At 34.7% G+C, this 23,936-nt stretch overlaps 1 protein-coding gene across 1 annotated transcript; it reads right to left on the minus strand.

The window, feature by feature from the left end:
- Positions 1-21,774: 21,774 nt before the first annotated feature.
- Positions 21,775-22,961, minus strand: LOC148564641 (uncharacterized). Its single transcript, XM_088487667.1, has 3 exons — positions 22,746-22,961; positions 22,057-22,194; positions 21,775-21,879 (listed from the first exon to the last, which is right to left on the minus strand). Exons 1-3 carry the CDS (start codon positions 22,959-22,961, stop codon positions 21,775-21,777), a joined length of 459 nt encoding a protein of 152 aa, XP_088343793.1.
- Positions 22,962-23,936: the final 975 nt, after the last annotated feature.

Raw genomic sequence — 23,936 nt, forward strand, 5'->3', positions numbered from 1 at the left:
CGCTTCCACTGGATAGTGGCGAAGTTTGAGGGTAGAGACCCTGGGCCACCTCCTCTAGATACACCAGAGCCTGAGGCCGAGGAGCCTGCATCTGAGGAGCCAGCAGCTGAAGCTAACTAGGCAATCCAGACACCTGAGCAGAGACTGAAGGAGCATAGAGCTAAGGAGCATAGAGTTGAGGAGCCGGCAGCTGGAGCCGAGCTGACAGTTAAGATGGCAGTCGAGACAGCTGACCAGGCAGTTGAGCAGCCGGCAGTTGAGTCCACCCCAGTGACATCAGGAGCCCTCATTATTTATCAACGTCATCATCACCCACCACCATCTGACGGTGGAGCTTCTCACGGTTGATTCTTCCCCAATTGATTATTTTGAGCACTAAGGACAGTGCCTGACTTAAGTGTGGGGTAGGATCTATGACATTTTGGGTGTAAACATTCTCTCCTGAACACTCTTATTTAGTTATTTTTAGTTTTTATGCTTTTGTAGATATTGTCCACACCTTACTTTTTGCTACCGTTTAGTACTTTTGTATATATAGTAGCTTGCTTCGCTTCTAGTTATCTTTAGTATTGCATATTCTAGTTTTGGTATATATATTGCATCCTTATATTGCTGGTATATAGTATAGATATGGATTGTGATTGGATGATGTGAATAACTTATGCCTAGTTTATCTTGATCCTAATTGTTCATATTACTTTTTACTTGTTGAAAATTAGGAAAAGAACTAGGAAATTTTGAAAAATTTTGCATCCATCACATCATACATACATATAGGAAATAAATTTTGGTGAAAAAACAACAAGAACTTTTCAAGAATTTTGGGCTTTCTATTGAATTGATTGAGAAAATTGTTTTCAAACTTGCTTGAATGATTTCTTATTGGAACATAGATGAGTAAAGAACAATTACCCTGTGAGTTTTTGGGCTATATTGAGTGATTGCACATTTTAACCACTAATTTTGTTCATTGTGTGATATATCTCTTCTATAATTGTAATCTTGGTTTTGCTTAATTCTTGGTTGCACATTTTAACCCATATAGCCTACCCTTTGCATTTGCCATTGTTAACCCCTTTTGAGCTTTAATTGACCCCATTGTTTTAATATTACCACATCACAACCTTAAGCGGAAAACCATGTCTTACCTTGGATTGTATCCTTGATTAGCTTAGGTTGGAGAAGTGTGTTTCATTTAAGTGTGCGAGAATCTTTTGGGAAACATTGGTAATGAATGAAAATGTTTAATTTAGGTATTTCATTAAAAATTTTGGAAAATGGGTGCACTCATGTAGAATCATATGCATTTTATTTCTTTAAAAAAAAAACATCATCATCATAAAAAGGGGATGAAAGTTATCCCGAAGAAAAGAAGAATGAATAAGAAATGCATATGTGATGTGAATGATAAGCCATACATGAGTGTTTGTGAGAAAGAATTAATGGAAGGTTAAGATTGCATTTTGCTTTGATTTGGTTGATATAGGTTGATGTGGATGACTTAAACTAATCAAGGATTCAACCATTTTAGTCCATTTAGCTATATCTATCCCACATTTACCATAACCCCATTACAACCATATGAAGTCCTCATGATAATTGCATTCATGCATCACTTATTGTTGATTGTTAGATGAAAAGTAATTCCTTGAAAGCATGATTAGAAAGAGACTTGAGTGATTAAAACCCTAAACACCGAGTGATCAGAGTGTATACACACCTAGTGAGGGTTCAATTACTCAATTCTATGTTTCCATACTTCTTATCGTGCATTCTTTCAAGTTGTTTCACTATGATGAGTTGAATCAATTCTTTAGATTTTGGATGCAGTGGATTATCTCCTTGCTTAGCCCTATTTGTCCATACTTGCTTGGGAACTGGATTGTTTGTTTTCACCAATTTCATATAGATACTATAGATAGATATATAGATATAGATAGTATATAATATACTTGCATGCATATAGGTAGTTGCATTTAATAAGTTGATTACCCCTTTGATAATTCTCCTTGTTAGTTTAGCATGAGGACATACTATTGTTTAAGTGTAGGGGAATTGATAACTCCATATTTTCCGATGTATTTTTGACTCAATTTGGATGGATTCTAGCACATGAAATCACACGTAAGCACCAAAATAGCATACTTTTGTGTTTGATCACTAATTTGATTCTAAATGTAAAAACATGCGTTTTAATGCTTAGATTAGTGATTTTTAATTCCACTTTTATGTCATTGGATGCCGTGATATGGTTTGTGAGTGATTTCAGGCCTTGGAGGCAAGAATGGATGGGCAAAAGTAGAGGAAAGCATGTACAAGTGAGAAAATATGAAGAAAACAAGAAAAAGCACACACAGCGAAGTGTGCGTGCGCACAAGCGAGGATTTCCACATGTGCGTGTGCACAAGCACCTGTGCGTACATACAGGTCAATTTTCAGCCGAGTGTGCGGACGCACACGTCTGTGCGTCCGCACAGGTCCCTGCACGTGATTGCATTAATGAAACACGTGCTGCGCGAATTTGGAGGCCCTTGGCTCATTTTTGGAAGGCTGAAATGCTGTTTTGGAGTGCTATATAAGGGAGACTTCAACACTTATCAAAGGGGTGAGGCATTGAAGCATAATTTACATAGTTTTTCATAGTATTAGGAGTAGGAGTAGTGTAGAGTAGAAAGCTCTCCTACGGTTTATCAATTTCCATTGTAGCATTTTATAGCAAGCTTTGATTTTGAATTTACTTCTTCAATTGTAAGTACTCTCAATTTCCTCTTTAATTAAAGCACTTTTACTTTCACTCCCTTTTGGTTCAACTTACTTTGTTCATATTGCAGTTTTGTGTTTCTTGAAGTTTTGATTAATGAATTTCATATTTCGTGCTCCCTTTATGTTTGATTGCTTGTTTATGCTTGGTTCTGTTGATAGTTGGTTATAGTTTTTCATTTTACTTTGCAATTTTCCATGTTTTACTTTTATGCATACAATGTGTTTGTGAAAATGCCAACTCTAGGTTTTGAGTAGATTTTCCCACCTTGGCTTGTGGTTTGAGTTCCTAGGATACTAGAGTCATAATGTTCGACATTTAGTGATAATTCTTGGGTAGTTAGTTGACTCTTGTTTCCATTGACGCTAGCCTTTTATCGACTCATTTGGTAAGTTGGTTAGGACTTATGGATTAAGGTCAATTATGCTTGCTTGACTTACTCCTCGATGGTTGGGTTTGACTAGGCGAGATTGACTCATCATAATTACCATAGTTGTGGTTATGGCGATGATAGGATTCTTTGGATACTCATTCCCAAGTCAAGGCTCTTTATTGCACTATCTTGCATTTTCATTAGCTTTGATCTCATCTTCTAGTTAATTGCATTGATTACAATTTTGAGCGCTCCTTAGTTCTTTTATTTCTTAGTTCTTTTAATCTTTTGTTCTTTGCACAAAACCCCTTTTTGTCCCTTTAACAACCGAAAGCATAACATTTCATTTGTATTCCTAGGGAGAACGACCCGAGGTTGAAAGACTCTCGGATATATTTTGTTTTGAATTGGAATATTTGATTTGAGCATTACTTGTTGGCTCGGAACTATACTTACAACGCCAATCTTATCTTGAGATTAAATTCCTAGTTGATGGAAATGTTCAACTATCAAGAGTTCTTAACCGCTATGGAAAGCTGACTTCTAGAGCTTTCCAACAACGTTTAATAGTCCATACTTTGCTTCAGAATAGAAGGCCCAAAACTGACATCCAACACCAGCCTCCTGCCCCATTCCAGGCGTCCAGCGCCCAAAGGAGGAGACCAGCGTCCAAACGCCCAAAGAGGACCCCTATCCAGTTTTCAACGCCCTAGATGCCTCTTAGCACGTGGATCTCATCAAAGCTCAGGCCAAATACTCACCAAGTGGGCCCCAGAAGTGGATTTTAGTACTAAAAGACTATTTTACCCTTTCTTATGCGTGCCTGCCAAAAATGTCTCTTGTTGCATGTACGTGTGCTGTATGCGTACGCATGACTTCTGCGTTATACGTGAAACCTCCAGCGTACTACGTGAAAAGTGATGGTCACGCATACGCGCACTGTATGCGTACGTGTGACATGTAAAATTTCTCCAACGTAGTAGGTGAAAGCTCCAGCGTTGCACGCCCTTCACCTTTTCTTCTTCCAGGGAGCCTTCTCCTTTCAGGGAATTTTCTGTTAATTATAGAAAGTATTCTGCTTGCTACTGTTTATCATAAAGAACTTTCTGTGTCTTGCTCTCCATCCTCCTTTCTGTTCTATTTCTTTCTATTTTCCTTCTAAAAATTCCTGTAATCAATGAAATTCAACTAATCAAAGTAATATCCATTCTAACCTTAAATTCATTGATTATTCACAGAAATTCTTAATAAATCAATTAAAATAAAGAAGGAAAAATACTAAAGATGCACACGCATCACAACACCAAATTTAAAATCTTGCTTGTCCCCAAGAAAGTAAAGAATCATGGCTTAATCCAAATATCTTAACCTTATATAATAGGGGTAAGGGATTGCAATCTAAATGAGTTTGGTTAACTGTTTCACTTATGCACAATTCAACACAATTGATTATAAATTATGGAATCCTTCCTTGAATCTTTCTTTCCACCATTTATGTTCATTGGGTGCTTTGCACCTTGAGCCTAGCAGTGACTCTAAATGTTTTATCTCAAGCTTTTGCTCGACACAGAAACACCACAAACACATAGTTGGGGAGCTCTTTGAGCTTTTTTTTCTTTCATTTTTCCCCACCATTAGTGCTTATAGCCTTTAGCTTTCTCATTTTAGAGGGTGCTTTGCACCTTGAGTCTAACTATAACTTCTAAATACTTTGTTCTTCAAGCTTTCAGCTTAATACATAAGCACCAGAAGCACTTGACTAGGATGCTCTTTGAGCTTATTTTTCTTTTAATTTCCTTAGACAGTCGTACTCAGAGCCTTTGGTTTCTCTTATAACCCCTTTTTCTTACTTATTATTTCTTATATTGTTGCTTTTTCAAGGTTTTGTCAAGTGTAAGGACCCCATAATAGTCCTCTAGACTAAAGTCTGAAACAATGTGGCTCAGATCAAGTTGAATATTCTTAGTTAATTTGGTTTTCCAAACTCAATTTGTCATGCTCTTTTATATCCATTCTCTGTTTTTTTTTCTTCTTTCTTAGCACATGACTCATTGCTTACATTCAGGAGCAAGCACAATTTTTATTGTGGATTGTGATGGACAAGATATGTACTTGACAATTGGAATTCTTAAATACATTCTAAGGCTATTTTTTATATCACGTATAACGTGGCATAAGCCACGTACTACTTCGGCCTTGGTACCTCTTCCAGGATTTCAATTCAAGATCAGCTCTTCTCCAATTTTTCAACCTTTTGGAAGATAAATCACCAGCCCATTGATGACAGTATTAAATAAAGATTGCATGGAAATAAAGATTGGAAGTTATGCTAGAGGAAATCATTATTTAGATAGATTTGATTCTATTGTAGTTTTGATTCTGTTTTAATTTTAATTTGAATTTAAATTAGCGTTAGTATTTAAGGTAGAGGGAGACTCTTCGGATCTCTCTTCTTTTCGACCTCTTTTCTTTAGCACTTTGTAATTTTAAAATTTCAAGGATTTCAAAGAAGAACATGAGTTTCTAAGTCTCCTCGGTTAAGGTTAGAAGCTCTATTAGTTCTATGGATTAATACAATAACTTTTTTACTTTTGATTTATGCAACTGATTACTTCTTAAGAAACAGTTTTTTGTTCTTCGTCTCAAAGGATTTGAATATGTTGGAAAATAATTCTTCTCTAACTTGAATTTTATTAATCTCTTGGAAAAGTTGATTAATTGAATTAAGCTTGAAAACTGATTCTCATAATTCTTAAGTTTTGAAACTAGTTTGATAAGTGACATCAAATCAACTAGGTTACGTTCTAATGAATTGTGTGGCTTTATAAATCAGAGATGTGCGTAACTCTTTTCTTGATTAAATGACTAAGGGATTAGCATTTAATTAGGCTAAAGAGAAATTGAATCACCAAGGGATTGGGGTTTAATTACTAATGATTTGTCATAAAAGAATCGTTGCATAATTGAAGTAGAAAGTGAAAAGTATTAATTCAGACAATCTAATGTCTCTGAAACCTTAACTTTCTCAATGATACATCTTTTTCACACTCACTGTTTACTTCTATTTTGCTCCATTCAATTGCAGTTTATATTCAAAAGCTTTGAAAACCTTAATTTGCTAGTCTGACTAGATTAATCGGTTGATTTTGCTTGCTTAATCCATTAATCCTTGTGGGATTGACACTTACTCACCGTGAGTTATTACTTAATACGACCCAGTGCATTTGCCGGTGTTTTATGAATTATAAAATCCGCATCAATATACAACCCAAAAATAAATCAAAAGATAAAATATAAAACCTGATTCTTTGAGTCAACCTCTAGTAGGAATGATACAAGTTTTAATACAATAGTGGAGAATATACATATACATAGATAACCTAAGTACATAATATAAAAACCCCAAAAGTAGATCTTTGCTTCTGGAAAAGTTTTTAGCATGCTCAGTGAGGTGCATCACGTCTTGCATATGAAAAATAACAAAATACGTATGGAATGAGAACCAGAGGTTCTTAGTATGGTAACAGTGTCCAAAAGATAAGATATAAGGCTCCGTGAAGCCGAAGGCAATCTTAAACTTCTATAACCCAGACCAAAGCCTAGAGTTCTCACTAACCAAAAATATGGTAATTCTACCTAGGGATTCTAATCTATCTTCCCAGTTTCAGTTCTGTACAAACCTCTCAATCTTCAGGTGGAACAACCTTCAGCTCTCCTCTACCACCTAAGGGATTTCTCAAGGTCAAACACATATAAAGCATACAAGTAATACACAATTAAGAAAACAGATACAACATTTAAGTAATGTAGCATATAGCATATAGAAATAGATAAATAATTAGGCAAACCAAAAATATGCATACTCAAACGAACCATACAAATGCAGATGATGCACGTCTGTTGTATGGCCGATGATATCATTTGTTGGTTATATAGCCAAACCTGACGTGTCCGATAGCGAACCTTGGACAGTCTCCGTGGTGTGTATTCCCAAAAGCATTTGCGTATATTATTATTCAATCACTCATCGTGCAGGCAGCGTCAAAGGAATCTCAATTTAAACTTGGAGTAGTGGGGCAAGCCAGTGCATTTACCCAGGGAGATGCTGATAAATTGAAATTACTAACCTAGAGCAAGTGGGGCGAACCACACCTTTGTATCTACCCAGGAAGCTCAAAATCACCTCAACTTGGAGCAAGTGGGGGCATACTATACCCTTGCATCTACCTAGGGAGCTCAAACCATCTTAACGCGGAGCAAGTGGGGCAAACCATGCCCTTTTATTTACCCGGTGTGCCTCAACCAACCGACTTGGAGCAAGTGGGACGAAACCACAATCCTTGCGTCTACCCAGAGGGTATGTTCTCATATGTCTAGGAGGAACAAATGAGGAGATCCTAACCTTCCACCATCTTGATGGAGGCGATTTTACAATACCAGGAGGATCAAAGAAGGGGATCATCGCCTTCCACCATCTTTCTAAAGGAGCCACTTCAATGGTTGCCCAAATAGTAGCGTTGGAGATGCCATACATATCCGAGAATTGTGAGAAAATTTTGAGTCCCTGGATGTGAGTGACAATGATGTAGGAGACACCATACTATAGAGGAAGGAATGGGTGTTTGAGACGCCACAAGTTTGCACCAAATGGAGCTCCATGGGGTCGCGTTGGAGGCGCCACAAACTGTCTAGGAAAATGGCATCTAAGACGCCACAATGAGGGTCCCTAGAGTGTGCTAAATCTTGGCGTTGGAGGTGCCAATTTGACAGAGACCATGGAATGGCATCTAAGATGCCAATTTGGTGTTTGAAAAATCGAATCCTGGAGTGTGTAGTGGAATGGCATCTAACATGCCATAAAATGAATTTGGAGACACCAATTTCAAGTCCCTGGGAGGAACTCATTTTTGCAAGCTTCTAAGACGCCATAGAATTGTTGTCTTTGGATGCTTCACTCTTTGGGTGCCAAAAGATGCTCGTTTTTCATGGCCCAAACTGAACGTCACCATAGACTATTGTATATCATTGAAAAACAAAAAAAAAATGAATTGAGATGGCTGCCAGAAGAGTATGCATGTGTGTGTGTCTCACTCCTTTTAAATGTTAATCACCTTAATCCTAGAATTCAAAATTCAAAACTCAATTAAAAAAATAGAATAAAATCTAATCTAATAATGTCTTTTCATATATTTTTTCCTCTCAAGTTAAGCTATAGGTGATCTTCTTCATAAATGACAATCAAATTGGATCAGCAAAGTAAATGTTTGAAATTTGGGGAGATTAGTGAAGGATTTCGTTAAATTTTCAACTCCGAGAACCTAGTTACGATCCTCTGAAATTGGTCAAAAATTATTTTTTGCCTATAAATAGAATTTATCAATTTTTCAAAAGGTTCCAAGCCACCTCAATTCCTACTCAATAAAATGACCCCTAAACCATCCAATTCAATCATTTACAATCAACTAAGTTTAAAACCTACTCAATTCATACATTACAACCCTAAATCATTAACTTTACATCTTAATTTCAAGCTTAACAATCCAATAACTTATCAAACTTACCTTTCACAGCCTCCAACCCAATATTCATCAATTCAACTAATAATTTTTAAATACATAATCACCAGCTAAATTCAATTTCAACAATATATCAATTACGCATATTCATTCCATCCAACACACAATTCAAACTTATTCCTAGGGCATCTTGCCTAGGATTTCATGCCACATTATATGATATTTAAATAAAACTTAAATCGTACCTCTAGAAAGCCAAGATCAACCCTCAATTTTTGAATTTCACCAATGTTAGGCTCCAACTTTCACCTTCACCAAGCTCAAGCATCACCAATAATCAGTTCAATGCCTCTAATACTAAATCTACACTAATTTCACATATTATTCACAATATTCAACAAATAGGACTTCATTAAACTTCATAAACACATGGGGAGAGTGGTTCTTATCTTTACTCACTGAATTTAGTGATGAAACCTAGCTAGAACTCAAACTTGAGCTTCCATAAACATAACAATCACCAAGTTTCATAAACACACAAGCCAAAAATGTTATTCACATAGGAAAAATGAAACCAAAGAATGGTGAAGGAGAGGCTTACTAAAACTTTTAGATAAAATAAAAGAAGATGAGATGAGCTTCGTGTGATCGCAAACGGTGCGGTAATCGGAGCTCTGGAGAGGAAGTTATGGAGCTTTGAAGATCAAATAGGTTAGATTTCTCTCTTCTTCCCTCTCTTCTCTATTTCAAAATGATATTCATAAATGCGGGGGGTGATGGGTTGGAAATAGATTTCCAACACCTAAACTCACCGGCAAGTGTACCGGGTCACATCAAGTAGTAAAACTCACTTAGAGTGAGGTCGATCCCACAGGGATTGATGGATCAAGCAATTTTAGTGGGTGATTAGTTTAGTCAAGCTAACATTGATGTGAATTGAAGTGAAATTGAAGCAACAGAGAGTAAATTTGCAGGAATTATAAAGTGCAGAAAGTAGATTGCATTGAAACTTAAAGAGCAAGAAATGTAAATTGTAGAAACTTAAATGACAAGAAATGTAAATTTCAGTGAATGTAAAGGGGAGTGGGTGCTGGAAATTAAAGAAAGCAATAGATCAAGCAACTGGAAATTTAAATTGCAGGAAGAATAAAGGAAATTGGATGCTAGAAATTAAAACATAATTGAAATTGTGAAGTGCAGAAGAATTAAATTGCTTGAAAGTAAATTGAGTTGGATGTTGGGAATTAAAATTCAACAAGAAAGTGTAAAGTGCAATCAATCAGAGAGCTAGAGTATGAAATAGGATGCAGCAGATCTCAAATAGAAAAGAAGAATTGCTAGAAGAAGCAATGCAAAAACTAAATTCAACTCAGTTGCAATAGCTAAAAGAAAAGTTGAGGATCTCAGGGGTGGAGAAGACTAGAAAACAAGTCTAGATCTCAATTCCTTTCTTGATCCAACAAGAGAATAATTGCAGAAGAAGTAGAAAATAATTGCAGAAGTAGAAGATGAAAGCAATAAAGAGAACTTAGATCCAAACCACAATTCTTTGAAATTATGCAGAAAGTAACAAGAGAGATTTTAGATCAAGATTGAAACAGAATTCCTTCAATTCTTAATCCAAGATTCAAAAATAGAAAGTAAGAAATGCAAAAGTGAGAACCAGGAGGAAGAGAACTCAGCTCTCAATCCCAATTCTCCAATTCAAGCTAAAATGTAAAAGTGAGCTCTCTATTCTCCTTGCTCCCTCTTGGAGCCAGCCTCTAATGCTCTCTATTAGAGCCAACCTCTATGCCCTCTAATGGAGCTGACCTCCTCTCATGAAATGAGAATGATGCCTTTATATAGTCTTTTTACAAAATAAAAAATAAAATAAAATTGAAATTAAAAACAAATTACAATTTAAATGAAAATCCTAATCTAATTGATCCTTGTGCCTTTGAGTGATGATAATGGGCTTAGCTTACTTTGGATTTGAGGAAGAGTGGGTCTAGATGGCCTTGGTTCAATTAGTGATGAATTGTGTTCAAAGGGAATTTTAATTAAATTTTGGCCCCTGGGTGTTGCTTCCAGGGTAATGCTCAGCTCTCCCCAAGAGTGCAGCATCCAAGCTTGCCAAGGCTCTCTTGGTGCGTGACAAGCTCCCTGGACAGCATCAGGGTAGCGCTCAGCTCTCCCCAAGAGCGCAGCATTGGTGCTTCAAAAGAGAGGCTCCAGGTTCGAGCCTTGGTGGAAGCATTTGGGGAGCAATTTCTTTGTGAAGCAAAAAGAGGTAGCACCTTGCCTTGAGTGGAAGGTCTCAAGTTCGAATCCTAGTGAAGCCATGTTGGTTTATTTTCCTTGCATTTTCTTTGGGAGAGAGCACGATAATGCTCTCCAAGAGAGCGCTGTGCTCTCCTTGAGAGCTCTACTTCCTTAGCTTCCCTTGGTCTCCCTCTTCGAATCTTGGTGGTTGCACTTTGGTCTATTTTTGCTTATTTTTGGTCCTTAAAGATACATTTCACTCGTGCCTCAATTTCATGCCAAATATGAATTGCCATATATCGTTGGAAAGCTCTGAATGTCAGCTTTTCAACGCAACTAGAAGCACATCAATCGGACATCTGTAGCTCAAGTTATAGCCCTTTGAAGGAGGCATGGTCATGTTGTAAGCGCCCAGGTTTTAACTTAGCGAAAATTTTGCTTCCAAGCTCATTTTGCATCACGATAGAGCTCTGCTCTTGGCAAGAGCGGAGCTTTGTGTGCTGATTGCCAATCTTTTTTAATTTGGTCATGGGCCACGCTTTTAAAAGCGTGGCCTAAGGCTCCAAAGTGTGCTCTAACTTCAAAGTGTGCCCCAAAGCTCTTTTTTTCTCCTTTTTAGCTTATTTTGTGCTTTTTGCTTCTTTTTCTTCTTATTTTCTACAAAATTTATAAAATCAAAAGATCAAGGAAATATACCATTTAAGTACAAAAGCATTCATTATTCAAGCACAAATCATCAATTTCTTGTATGAATAAGCATAGAAAAACATGACATGGTGACATGTCATCACAACACCAAACTTAAACCTTGCTTGTCCCCAAGCAAGAAAAGAATCATGCAATAAAGATTGACAATCCAAGGTAAGAAGAATAGCAAATCAATGTTCATGGTAAGCTAGTTTTCTATGCATGCTACAATCACAAAAGAAATGTAAATGGTTGATGCTTCTATCTAGCTCATTTTATGAAATCTTTTTCTTATAATTTTTCCTTGAAACAAGCTTTTGATTTTTTTTTAGCTTCTCCTTTTGGGTGTTTTACCCATGAGTTGATAACAAAGCTACAACTCTAAATGCTTTATTTTCAAGTATTGCCACTTGATACATAAGCACCACAAGCATTTAATTAGAGGACTTCATTAAGCTCATTTGTTTTTTTTCTTAACTCTCTAATTATTGATGCTCAGAGCCTTGAGCTTTGAGGGAGTGCTTTTGCACTTTGAGCCTAACCTTGACTTCTAAGTGTTTTGTTTTCAAGAATTTTACTTGATACATAAACACCACAAGTACTTAACAATGAAATTGTCATTGGTACTCAGAGCCTTCAGCTTTCTCATTCTTTCCCTTTTTCTTTTCTTGCTTTATTTGCATTTGCTTCTTTCAAGGTTTTCATGATTTCCAAAGATTTCACAAATGTACTAGATGAAAACTTCAATTAAATAAAATCTAATGCAATTGAGCAACAATTAACCATACTAGCTTTCCAAAACTTGTATGCACATGCTAAACTCTTCTTTAATTCCTTGTTTGTTTATGATCATGATGCTTTATTGCTTTTGAACTTCACAAAAGTCAAGTTGGTGGTCATAATGTCACAGCAACATGTTGCAGATAAAAATTCAGGCTATGCTTATTCATACCAGACATGCATACAGAGAAGATAAAGATAATCATGCAATTTTTAAAGCGTTAGAAACAAATGAGAGGAAAAAGAAACTCTACAACCTTGTAATTCATCTTCTCAATTGTTGTCCTTTTCCTTCAATTTTTCCCTTTCCCTTGCCAAACTCAGAATGCTTGCTCATCCTCAAGCAACAATTAGAACAATGGCTATGGGGCTAAGATAGATCATGAATGTCTTACACAATGAAATGTTAGTAATACATGTGTTTTAAGCAAGCAAAACTAAAGATAACAATCAAGGCACAAAGGACAGAGACATTATGATTGCATAGATAAGAAGGTGTGCACAATACATTGCATAAAAGATAAGTGGCACACCAAACTTAGTGTGACACTTTCACTTGGAATTAATGCAAGTATCTTGTGAGAATTGGAACCAAGTTTTGTTGCATAGCAACACCAAACTTAGAATGCAATCCTATGTCAATTTATTTGACATAAGACTAAGCAAATAAAACTGTTATTTGTTAAGTACAATCACCAAGCCAAGAATCTGTCATAAATAAGGATCTCTTGGTGATGTACTAACAAAGACAGTTAATAAGCAAACTAGAGGAAAGCATTTAAAAACAGAAAAATGACTAAAGCAAGTAGAATGAAAAAGTGTTAAATCAAAAGAGAAAAATAAAACTGCAGAGGCATTATGATTATGCAGAAAGTGAGAATGTGTTTTATGATGAAGTTTTTTTGTGGAACACCAAACTGAGAATACTTCATTCTCCCTTAGATTATTTTGGTGTGAAACACCAAACTTAGTTTCTTGCAATGTAGATAAAACTAATTGACCTTTTTTATTAAAATAGCTATGAAAAGAACACTACCTCAGGTTGGGTTGCCTCCCAACAAGCGCTTCTTTATTGTCACTAGCTTAACATCCTCCATCCTTTGATCATGGAAGTTGAGAATTATGTTGCCTTTGATCTTCTACTCCTACTGTGGGCTTCCTTTCCTCTATTTCTTCTTGAGGAACTTCTATGTGGTGCTTCTCTTTGATGATTGTTTCTTTTTCCATAGCTCTCTTACTTTCCTCTATAATCACTTTCCATTTCTCCCATCTAGTAGTTTTTTCGTTGTCTTTTAGGTCATCTTCAGTAGCTCTGGGGAAGGTGTTTGCCCATTTCTCATCAATTTCTACAATGTTTTTAGCTATTTGTTCCATTTGCCTCTCAAGTTTTCTGATTGAGGCTTCTTGGTTTTTGCTTATTGTCTCTTGATTTTTCATAAGTTTTTCCATCATCATCTCTAGATTAGAGATTCTCTGAGAGTCTGGATTTGGTTGTGGTTATTGTGGGAAGTTCTGGGGGCTAATTGCATAGGCATTGTGTGGGTAAAATGTGGATGTAGAAGAGGTATTCTGGTGATTTTGAGAACGATTGTGAGGCTGGGTGTGTGTGTTTTGTGAGTGTTGGAAATGGTTGATGTTACGTGTTGGGTAATTTTGGTTGTTGCTGAAGTTGTTATGATTGAAGTTCCTTTGTCCTTGATTTTGGTATCCCTCCATTTTCAAATTAGAATAAGGCCTCTAGCATGAGTTGTGTGTATTTACTGCAGTAACTTGCAGCCGATCGATTTTTCTGGCTATCAACTCCAGTTGTTACAGAGTTTGTTGATGCATCTGCTTGTTTTGGTTTATGATTGCATTTACACCTTCAATTTTCATCACTCCTTTCTCCTGTGTGGATGGTTGCACTTCTACTTCTAGCTTACCAATTTCCTGGGGTGGTTTCAACTTGGCCAGGAATTCACTCACTAGATTCTCCCATCTGATGATGCTTCCTTGTGGGAAGGCTTCAAGCCATTGAGCAACATCGTTCATGGTGATGAGCGGATACTTCAATTCATGGGTTGCATTGTCATCTGGGGTGAGGACACTACTCCCACAATGATTGGGATTCGTTGGGTTCTCCTCCATGATCTGCACAATCATAACCAATCCAAATGAAGATTGAATATACTCATGCCAAAATGGGGTTAGAGGGTCAGTTGACACAATGTGTCAAACAGTTGATAGGCTTAAAAGATTAATGGAAGAAAATTGCTTCTGTCATATACTCAACGAGCAAAGACATAGGGAATGCACAGAACCAGTGAAACCAGGAAAACTTCACTCTATTGCTAAAGTGAGGTTTTAGTTAGCTTAAGCAAAAATTCAAACAGTTAGTGTGTTAATCAAAGAAAAATGAAGAAACAGAAAAGAAAAAGTGCTTGATCTAGACCTCCACTTCACTTAATCATTGTCAATCTAATCAATCCCCAGAAACGGCGCCAAAAACTTGATGGGTTGGAAATGAATTTCCAACACATAAACTCACCGGCAAGTGTACCGGGTCACATCAAGTAGTAAAACTCACTTAGAGTGAGATCGATCCGACAGGGATTGATGGATCAAGCAACTTTAGTGGGTGATTAGTTTAGTCAAGCTAACATTGATGTGAATTGAAGTGAAATTGAAGCAACAGAGAGTAAATTTGCAGGAATTATAAAGTGCAGAAAGTAGATTGCATTGAAACTTAAAGAGCAAGAAATGTAAATTGAAGAAACTTAAATGACAAGAAATGTAAATTTCAGTGAATGTAAAGGGGAGTGGGTGCTGGAAATTAAAGAAAGCAATAGATCAAGCAACTGAAAATTTAAATTGCAGGAAGAATAAAGGAAATTGGATGCTAGGAATTAAAACAAAATTGAAATTGTGAAGTGCAGAAGAATTAAATTACTTGAAAGTAAATTGAGCTGGATGCTGGGAATTAAAATTCAACAAGAAAGTATAAAGTGCAATCAATCAGAGAGTTAGAGTATGAAATGGGATGCAGCAGATCTCAAACAGAAAAGAAGAATTGTTAGAAGAAGCAATGCAGAAACTAAATTCAACTAAGTTGCAATAGCTAAAAGAAAAGTTGAGGGTCTCAAGGGTGGAGGAGACTAGAAAACAAGTCTAGATCTCAATTCCTTCTTTGATCCAACAAGAGAATAATTGCAGAAGAAGTAGAAAACAATTGCAGAAGTAGAAGATGAAAGTAATAAAGAGAACTTAGATCCAAACCACAATTCTTTGAAATTATGCAGAAAGTAACAAGAGAGATCTTAGATCAAGATTGAAACAGAATTCCTTCAATTCTTAATCCAAGATTCAAAAACAGAAAGTAAGAAATGCAAAAGTGAGAACCAGGAGGAAGAGAACTCAGCTCTCAATCCCAATTCCCCAATTCAAGCTAAAATGTAAAAGTGAGCTCTCTATTCTCTTTGCTCCCTCTTGGAGCCAGCCTCTAATGCTCTCTGTTAGAGCCAACCTCTATGCCCTCTAATGGAGCTGACCTCCTCTCATGAAATGAGAATGATGCCTTTATATAGGCTTTTTACAAAATAAAAAATAAAATAAAATTGAAATTAAAAATAAATTACAATTTAAATAAAAATCCTAATCTAATTGATCCTTGTGCCTTTGAGTGATGATAATGGGCTTAGCTTGCTTTGGATTTGAGGAAGAGTGGGTCTGGATGGCCTTGGTTCAATTAGTGAAGAATTATGTTCAAAGGGAATTTTAATTAAATTTTGGCCCATGGGTGTTGCTTCCAGGGCAATGCTCAGCTCTCCCCAAGAGCGCAGCATCCAAGCTTGCCAAGGCTCTCTTGGTGCATGACAAGCTCCCTGGACAGCATCAGGGTAGCACTCAGCTCTCCCCAATAGTGCAGCATTGGTGCTTCAAAAGAGAGGCTCCAGGTTCGAGCCTCGGTGGAAGCATTTGGGGAGCAATTTCTTTGTGAAGCAAAAAGAGGTAGCACCTTACCTTGAGTGGAAGGTCTCAAGTTCGAATTCTAGTGAAGCCATGTTGGCTTATTTTCCTTGCATTTTCTTTGGGAGAGAGCACGATAATGCTCTCCAAGAGAGCGCTGTGCTCTCCTTGAGAGCTCTACTTCCTTGGCTTCCCTTGGTCTCCCTCTTCGAATCTTGGTGGTTGCACTTTGGTCTATTTTTGCTTGTTTTTTGTCCTTAAAGATGCATTTCACTCATGCCAAATATAAATTGCCATATATCATTAGAAAGCTCTGAATGTCAGCTTTCCAACACAACTAGAAGCACATCAATCGGACATCTGTAGCTCAAGTTATAGCCCTTTGAAGGAGGCATGGTCATGCTGTGAGCGCCCAGGTTTTAACTTAGCGAAAATTTTGCTTCCAAGCTCATTTTGTATCACGATAGAGCTCTGCTCTTGGCAAGAGCGGAGCTTTGTGTGCTGATTGCCAATCTCCTTTAATTTGGTCATGGGCCACGCTTTTAAAAGTGTGGCCTAAGGCTCCAAAATGTGCACCAACTTTAAAGTGTGCCCCCAAAGCTCTTTTTTTCTCCTTTTTAGCTTATTTTGTGCTTTTTGCTTCTTTTTCTTCTTATTTCTTACAAAATTTATAAAATCAAAAGATCAAGGAAATATAAAATTTAAGTACAAAAGCATTCATTATTCAAGCACAAATCATCAATTTCTTGTATGAATAAGCATAGAAAAACATGACATGGTGACATGTCATCAGGGGGTTTGGTTGCTGAATGACTGAGTTAATGAAGGTTATATATTGGGGCTTGGGCCATCTTGGGCTCGGTTCATTCATTTTAGCCCGTTGGCCTAGTTTTGAGACAAAACATTTAAGATTAGTGTTTTAATGTGTATTTTAACTATTTCCTTTTTCCCAAATTATGAATTTTTATTTCTTAACCCTCTTTACTCATAATTAATTTTCTTAGTCGCAGTGTTGGACAGATTTAAGCTGATATGCCGGTTATAATACCAGTATGCGTTTTTAAGCATTTTTCTGCAGAAAATTATATTTTTTCACTCGAAGAAATTCATTGAATCCAATTATTATTATAGTTAAATTTTCAAATTATGAATTCTAAATTTACCAACCCTTTTTGCCCATATTTTAATTTATTACTTATTTAATTATGGTTTAGCCGGATGTTACAACAAGGGGGCTGGGTGTCACATTTTTAGGCTGCTGAGTCAGCGATTCAAGTTATAAATCTTAAAAAGATAATTACGAGAACTGTGTACATATAAACACAAGTAATAATATATATTAAGGTGGAGTTTCTACACCTCATAGATTAAGGTGTGGAGCTCTGCTGTTCTTCATGAATTAATGCAAGTACTATTGTTTCTCTTTCAATTCACGCCTACTTCTTCTCCAAGATATACTCTCGTACTTAATTCAGTTAAGTCAGAATGAAGGGGTGACCCGTGACCATCACCCACTATCTTCGTTACTCGCGTGCCTGACAACCACAAGCGGTCTACATGATGTTCAACGTAGTCATCGGACGACAGCCGGAGTATATTCTCTTGGGTCTCTAATCCATGGATCGAGTCCGTGAGATTAGAACCTTCGTAGTAGAGGCTAGAATCAATTGGCAGCATTCCTGAGATCCGAAAAGTCTAAACTTTATCTGTGGTATTCCGAGTAGGATCTGGGAAGGGATGACTGTGACGAGCTTCAAACTCATGAATGTTGGGCGCAGTTACAGTGTGCGAAAGTATAGAGAGATCCTATTCCGACACAAGTGGGAACCGACAGATGATTAGCCGTGCGGTAGCTGTGCCTGGTATTTTTCATCCGAGACAAGAAATTCGACAGTTGATTAGCTGTGCAGAAACCGTACCTGGTATTTTTCATCTGAGAGGACGGATGGTAGCCATTGACAACGGTGATCCACCAACATACAGCTTGCCATGGAAGGGAGCATGCATGATTGGATGAAGACAAAAGGAAAGCAGAGGTTCAGAAGCAACAAAGCATCTCCAAACGCTTATCTGAAATTCCCACCAATGAATTACATAAGTATCTTTATTTTAATTTACGTTTTTTTTTATCTTTCAATTAACAAAACTCATAACCAATTGAATCCACCTGACTAAGATTTACAGGATGACTATAGCTTGTTTCAAGCTGGCAATCTCCGTGGGATCGACCCTTACTCATGTAAGGTATTACTTGGACGACCCAATGCACTTGCTGGTTAGTTGTACCGGAGTTGTGAAAAGTGTGATCACAATTTCGTGCACCAAGTTTTAGGCGCTGTTACCGGGGATTGTTCGAGTTTGGACAACTGACGGTTCATCTTGTTGCTTAGATTAGGTAACCTTTTTTCTTGTTTCAACCTTTATTTTCCTTTCAAAAAGTTTTTAAAAATATTTCAAAAAAAAGTTAGTTTTCTAAAAATTCATCAAAATTTTTAAGAATGAATTCCACCTTCGAGCTTCATGAAGATATGTTAAAGCTTGGCTGGCTATTAAGCCATGTCTAATCTTTTGGACCGAAGCTTTAACTTATCATTGCAGCTATTGAAGGAGCCTTTGAATTCTTATTCATTGGATTGTTGTATGTATTTGTTATGCAAAAACTTGGCTGGCCATTTGGCCATGTCTAATTCTTTTGGACCGAAACTTTAGACTAACATTTCATGAATCCTAGAATTCTTATTAAAAATTTTGAATTTCTTTATTTTCTTTTTCCAAAATAATTTCAAAAAAAAATTACAAAAAAATTTAATAAAATCATAAAACAAAAAAAGTGTGTTTCTTGTTTGAGACTTGTGTCAAATTTTAAGTTTGGTGTCAATTGCATGTTTTAATTTTTCTTAAATTTTCGAAAATATATGCATTGTGTTCTTTTTGATCTTCAAGTTGTTCTTGATGATTTTCTTTGTTTAATCTTGGGATTTTCTTGTTTTGTGTTTTTTGTTGTTTCTCATATGCATTTTCGAATTCATAGTGTCTAAACATTAAAAATTTCTAAATTTGGTGTCTTGCATGTCTTTCTTTTCTTAAAAATTTTCAAAAATATGTTCTTGATGTTCATCATGATCTTCAAAGTGTTCTTGGTGTTCATCTTGACATTCAAAGTATTCTTGCATGCATTATTTGTTTTGATCTTAAATTTTTATGTTTTGTTTCATTTTGTTATTTTTCTCTCTCCTCATTAAAAATTCAAAAGAAAAAATATCTTTTCCTTATTCTTCTCATAATTTTCGAAATTTTGAGTTGACTTGGTCAAAAATTTTTAAAATTTAGTTGTTTCTTGTTAGTCAAGTCAAAATTTCAATTTAAAAATTTTATCTTTTCAAATCTTTTTCAAAATTAATTTTTTTTCATTTTTTATGATTTTCGAATTTCATTCTTAAAATTTTTCAAAATCTTTTTCATTTTTCTTTTAATGTTTTCAAAAATTTAAAAAAAAAACTAATTTTTCAAAATTTTTTCTTAATTTCATTTCATATTTTCGAAAATCCTTGCTAACAATTAATGTTTTCATTCAAAAATTTCAAGTTTGTTACTTTCTTATTAAGAAAGTTCAATCTTTAAATTCTAGAATCATATCTTTTAGTTTCTTGTTAGTCAAGTCATCAACTTTAATTTTAAAAATTACATCTTTTTAATTTTTTTTTCAATTCCTTTTCAAAATAAATTTCAATCATATCTTTTTAAAACTTTAATTCAAAATCTTTTTCTAACTTCTTATCTTTCCAAAATTTATTTTCAAATCTTTTTCAATTAACCACTTGACTTGTTTGTTTTAATTTTAAAAAGTTTATTATTTTTTATCCTTTTCAAAACCACCTAACTACTTTTCTCTCTCATTAATTTTGAAAACTAACTAACAAATTTTTCAAAAATCTTTTTAATTAATTAATTTATTTAGTTTTCAATTTGCTTTTATTTCTTTTCTTAAATTTCGAGTTCTAACTTATAATTAAAATAAAAACAAAAATATTTTTCTTTTCTTTTAATTAAAATTCGAATACCCTCTCTCTCATCTCTTTCTATTTATTTATTTATTTACTAACACTTCTCTTCTACTAATAATTCAAACCCTCTCTCTCTCTGTGTGTTCGAAATTCTACCTCATTCTTCTATTCTTCTTTTTCTCTGACACATAAAGGAATCTCTATACTGTGACATAGAGGATTCCTCTTCTTTTCTGTTCTCTTCTTTTTTTTTATATGAGCAAGAACAAGGATAAAGACATTCTTGTTGAAGCTGATCCTGAACCTGAAAGGACTCTGAAGAGGAAGCTAAGAGAAGCTAAAGCACAACACTCCGGAGAGGACTTTACAGAAAATTTCGAAAAAGAAGCAGACATGACAGCCGAACCCAACAACAATGCTAGAGATGCAAGGAAGGTGCTTGGTGACTTTACTGCACTAACTTCCGACTTCTATGGAAGAAGCATCTCAATTCCTGCAATTGGAGCAAACAACTTTGAGCTTAAGCCTCAATTAGTTTCTCTAATGCAGCAGAATTGCAAGTTTCATGGACTTCCATTGGAAGATCCTCATCAGTTCTTAGCTAAATTCTTGCAAATTTGTGACACTGTTAAGACCAATGGGGTTAATCCCGAGGTCTACAGACTTATACTTTTCCCCTTTCACTACTACATATTTGACTTTCACTAACATTTAAAAAATATTACTAAATCATATTAAAATGTTACCTATGTATATTAGCAACATTTTTACAAATGTTAAATATACTCTATGTTACTAAAGAATTTTACTAACATTTTTCTAAAGATTTAATAACATTTAATAAAAATATTACAAAAGATATTCTATAGTAATATTACAAGAAATGTTACAATAGATCATTCATAGTAACACTTAAGAAAATGTTACCATAGATATTTTTTATAACACTTAAAAAATGTTACCATAGATATTTTTTGTAACACTTAAAAAATATTACAATAAATCTTCTATAACAACACTCTAATAAATGTTACGGTCTATTTTTTTTGCTAACATTGAAAAAATGTTACAAAAACTCTTCTTTAAGAATAAAAAAAATATTACCATAAATTTTTGGTAACATTTATAGCTATAATATCTATTTACTATTCATATTTTAATATGTAACCATTTATTTATTTATTTTTATATACATTAGAAGGGTAATGCCACTAATTTAAATGCACAAAACATTGAAGATAAATACATAATAAACACAAAGTATAATAAAAAGAAAATTAATAAGCCAATTAAATTTCTTTTCTTTAATATTGTCTAAAATTACCACAAAACAATTCTAAAATAAACAAAAGATTATAAAATCTAAATCTTCTCTATTTTATCATCTTTAATCAATATTAACAATTCAAACAAACAAAATAGAACATAAAATCTAATCTTTTTTAATTTGTCATCTCAATATTGCTAACACACCACTTTCTTCTTCTTTAATTTTTTCTTATGTTGATCATGCTTCTTTTTCTCCAATTTCAAGTCGAAAATCTCTTGAGTAGAAGAAGAATAAAGAGCCTGCAAAAAGATAACTATTTTAAGACACCAATACTAATATTCTCACTGAACAAGAAGGAAAAAGTAATATCAACTTTATTTAAAGGTAAAACATGTCACTTTAACTAATCTCAATATGATTATTACAAAATATGAATCACAGATGCTATTTTAACTTCATTTTAGTTCTAAATATACCTGCTTCTGTTTAGGTGAAACAATCACATTCTTCTTCTTTGTTCGAGGTAATAGCTTAGCTTGAGACTTAGAAACACCTTCTGTAATAGTAGATGATTCTAGAATATTTCTACTAGCTGACTTTGAGTTACTTAGAACCTATAACATGAGAAAATAATAAACATCAAATCTATCATTAGAGCATATGATGATCAGTGTATGTATGCTATGCTCTAGTATGCTATCTATTTGACATGTAAATTTCTATATAAAGCATGATTATGCAGCTTTTTCAATAAATAAATTAAAATCCTTTTTTCTTTCTTCTATCTATCTATCTATCTGTTCTAATTCTACTGCTACAAATTATGCTCCTCTGCCACTGCTTCTATGTCTTTTTATCTATCCATCTATCTATCTCTTTTATACATTCAAGTCATGTTCCATAACACATCATCTACATCATTCTCTCATTGCCACATCGCTTAACACACTATTCCATCTCAACTTTTATTTTTTCACACAAAAATGCCAAATTAACATAAATATATATGCCTAACTTAAAACCAGCTCTCAATACACCAATTATCCACAAACACATTACTTTAGTGTAATGTAGATTAAATAATTGACTACATTTAGAAAAACACTATGAAGAGTAAATTTATAATTAATTATTAAGGAAAAGATACAAAGAAAGTTATAAACACCTCTTTTTCAATAGCAGTAGTAACTTCATGATGTGTTGTTGCAGTAGCTTCTACTTCCTTCTCATATAGAGTAGTTGACATGAAAGACAGATTCGAAATCTCTACTCCTGGGAGGTTTTTTTGTAGCTGATTTAAAAATATATTAAATCCATACAACATCTGAGACTTCATGGCTTCCATTCTTTCTTGAAGTTTTGTTTCCATCTCCTCTTGCATTTTTTGTTGTATATTCTGAATTTCAGCTTGAGCATTCTCTTTAACTTCTTCAATTAACCTCTTCGTCTCAACTTGAGATTTAGGTCCCCACAAATCTGAAGCTACAACACCTCTACCATAAGTTCAGACATGACCGGGTTGATCTTTCCCCAACACTTGAAAAAGTATATCATCTTGATTTGTACTTTCTAATTTTTCAGGATGTGAAGCTATGGCATCCTTAAGCTCTAACTAAAATCCAGAATTCAAACTATATTAATTTATGACAAAACATCTATATCACACAATATATATATATTAAAAGAAATACATATCTTACAAAAAATTTGCTTGTTCCCTCACTCATTGATTTTCCATCTCTTGGCTTGTGTGTTAAAAAGAACATGTTCACCCGAGATGGTTCTCTTCTATCAGGATTTTTCATTGCCTATTAAGAAAAAACACAATTAACTAAAAAATAACCAATGCAAATAAGACAATGTAAACACATTAATTCTACCTCTTCTTCACGTATTTCAGCAAATGTTTTTGATCCTGTTGTATATTGACTTGTATTCTTTGCTCTACTAGCTTTATTCTTCTTGCTTTGTTCCTTTAAAATCATAAAAAGATAATTGAATAATTAAGCCTAAAAGTAGCAAAATTAATTAGTATAACTAATTATAGTATGAAGGAAATTGCATGCTAAGAATTAGTATACCTTAATCATATCAAAGCTCCAAAATTGAATAAGAATCTTCTAATGATCAAGTGAAACAGTACGAGGACAATTTTTCATATTGTAAGCTAGTGACATGTTTTCCTTAAAATACTGTGTTTTCAACCGACTTTTATATGTCCTCCAAGATGAACCCAAGGTTTTGAAAACCCACGCTTTACCAAGTACTCCGATGTCAAACTTTTCCTACACCATAATGAACATAGATATGTTAATTAATATTTAGTTTTTAAAATCAATAAAAGAAAAACACCTAA

The sequence above is a fragment of the Arachis ipaensis genome, chromosome B5 (genome assembly GCF_059453495.1).
Source record: "Arachis ipaensis isolate K30076 ecotype BB chromosome B5, ASM5945349v1, whole genome shotgun sequence".
Taxonomy (NCBI): domain Eukaryota; kingdom Viridiplantae; phylum Streptophyta; class Magnoliopsida; order Fabales; family Fabaceae; genus Arachis; species Arachis ipaensis.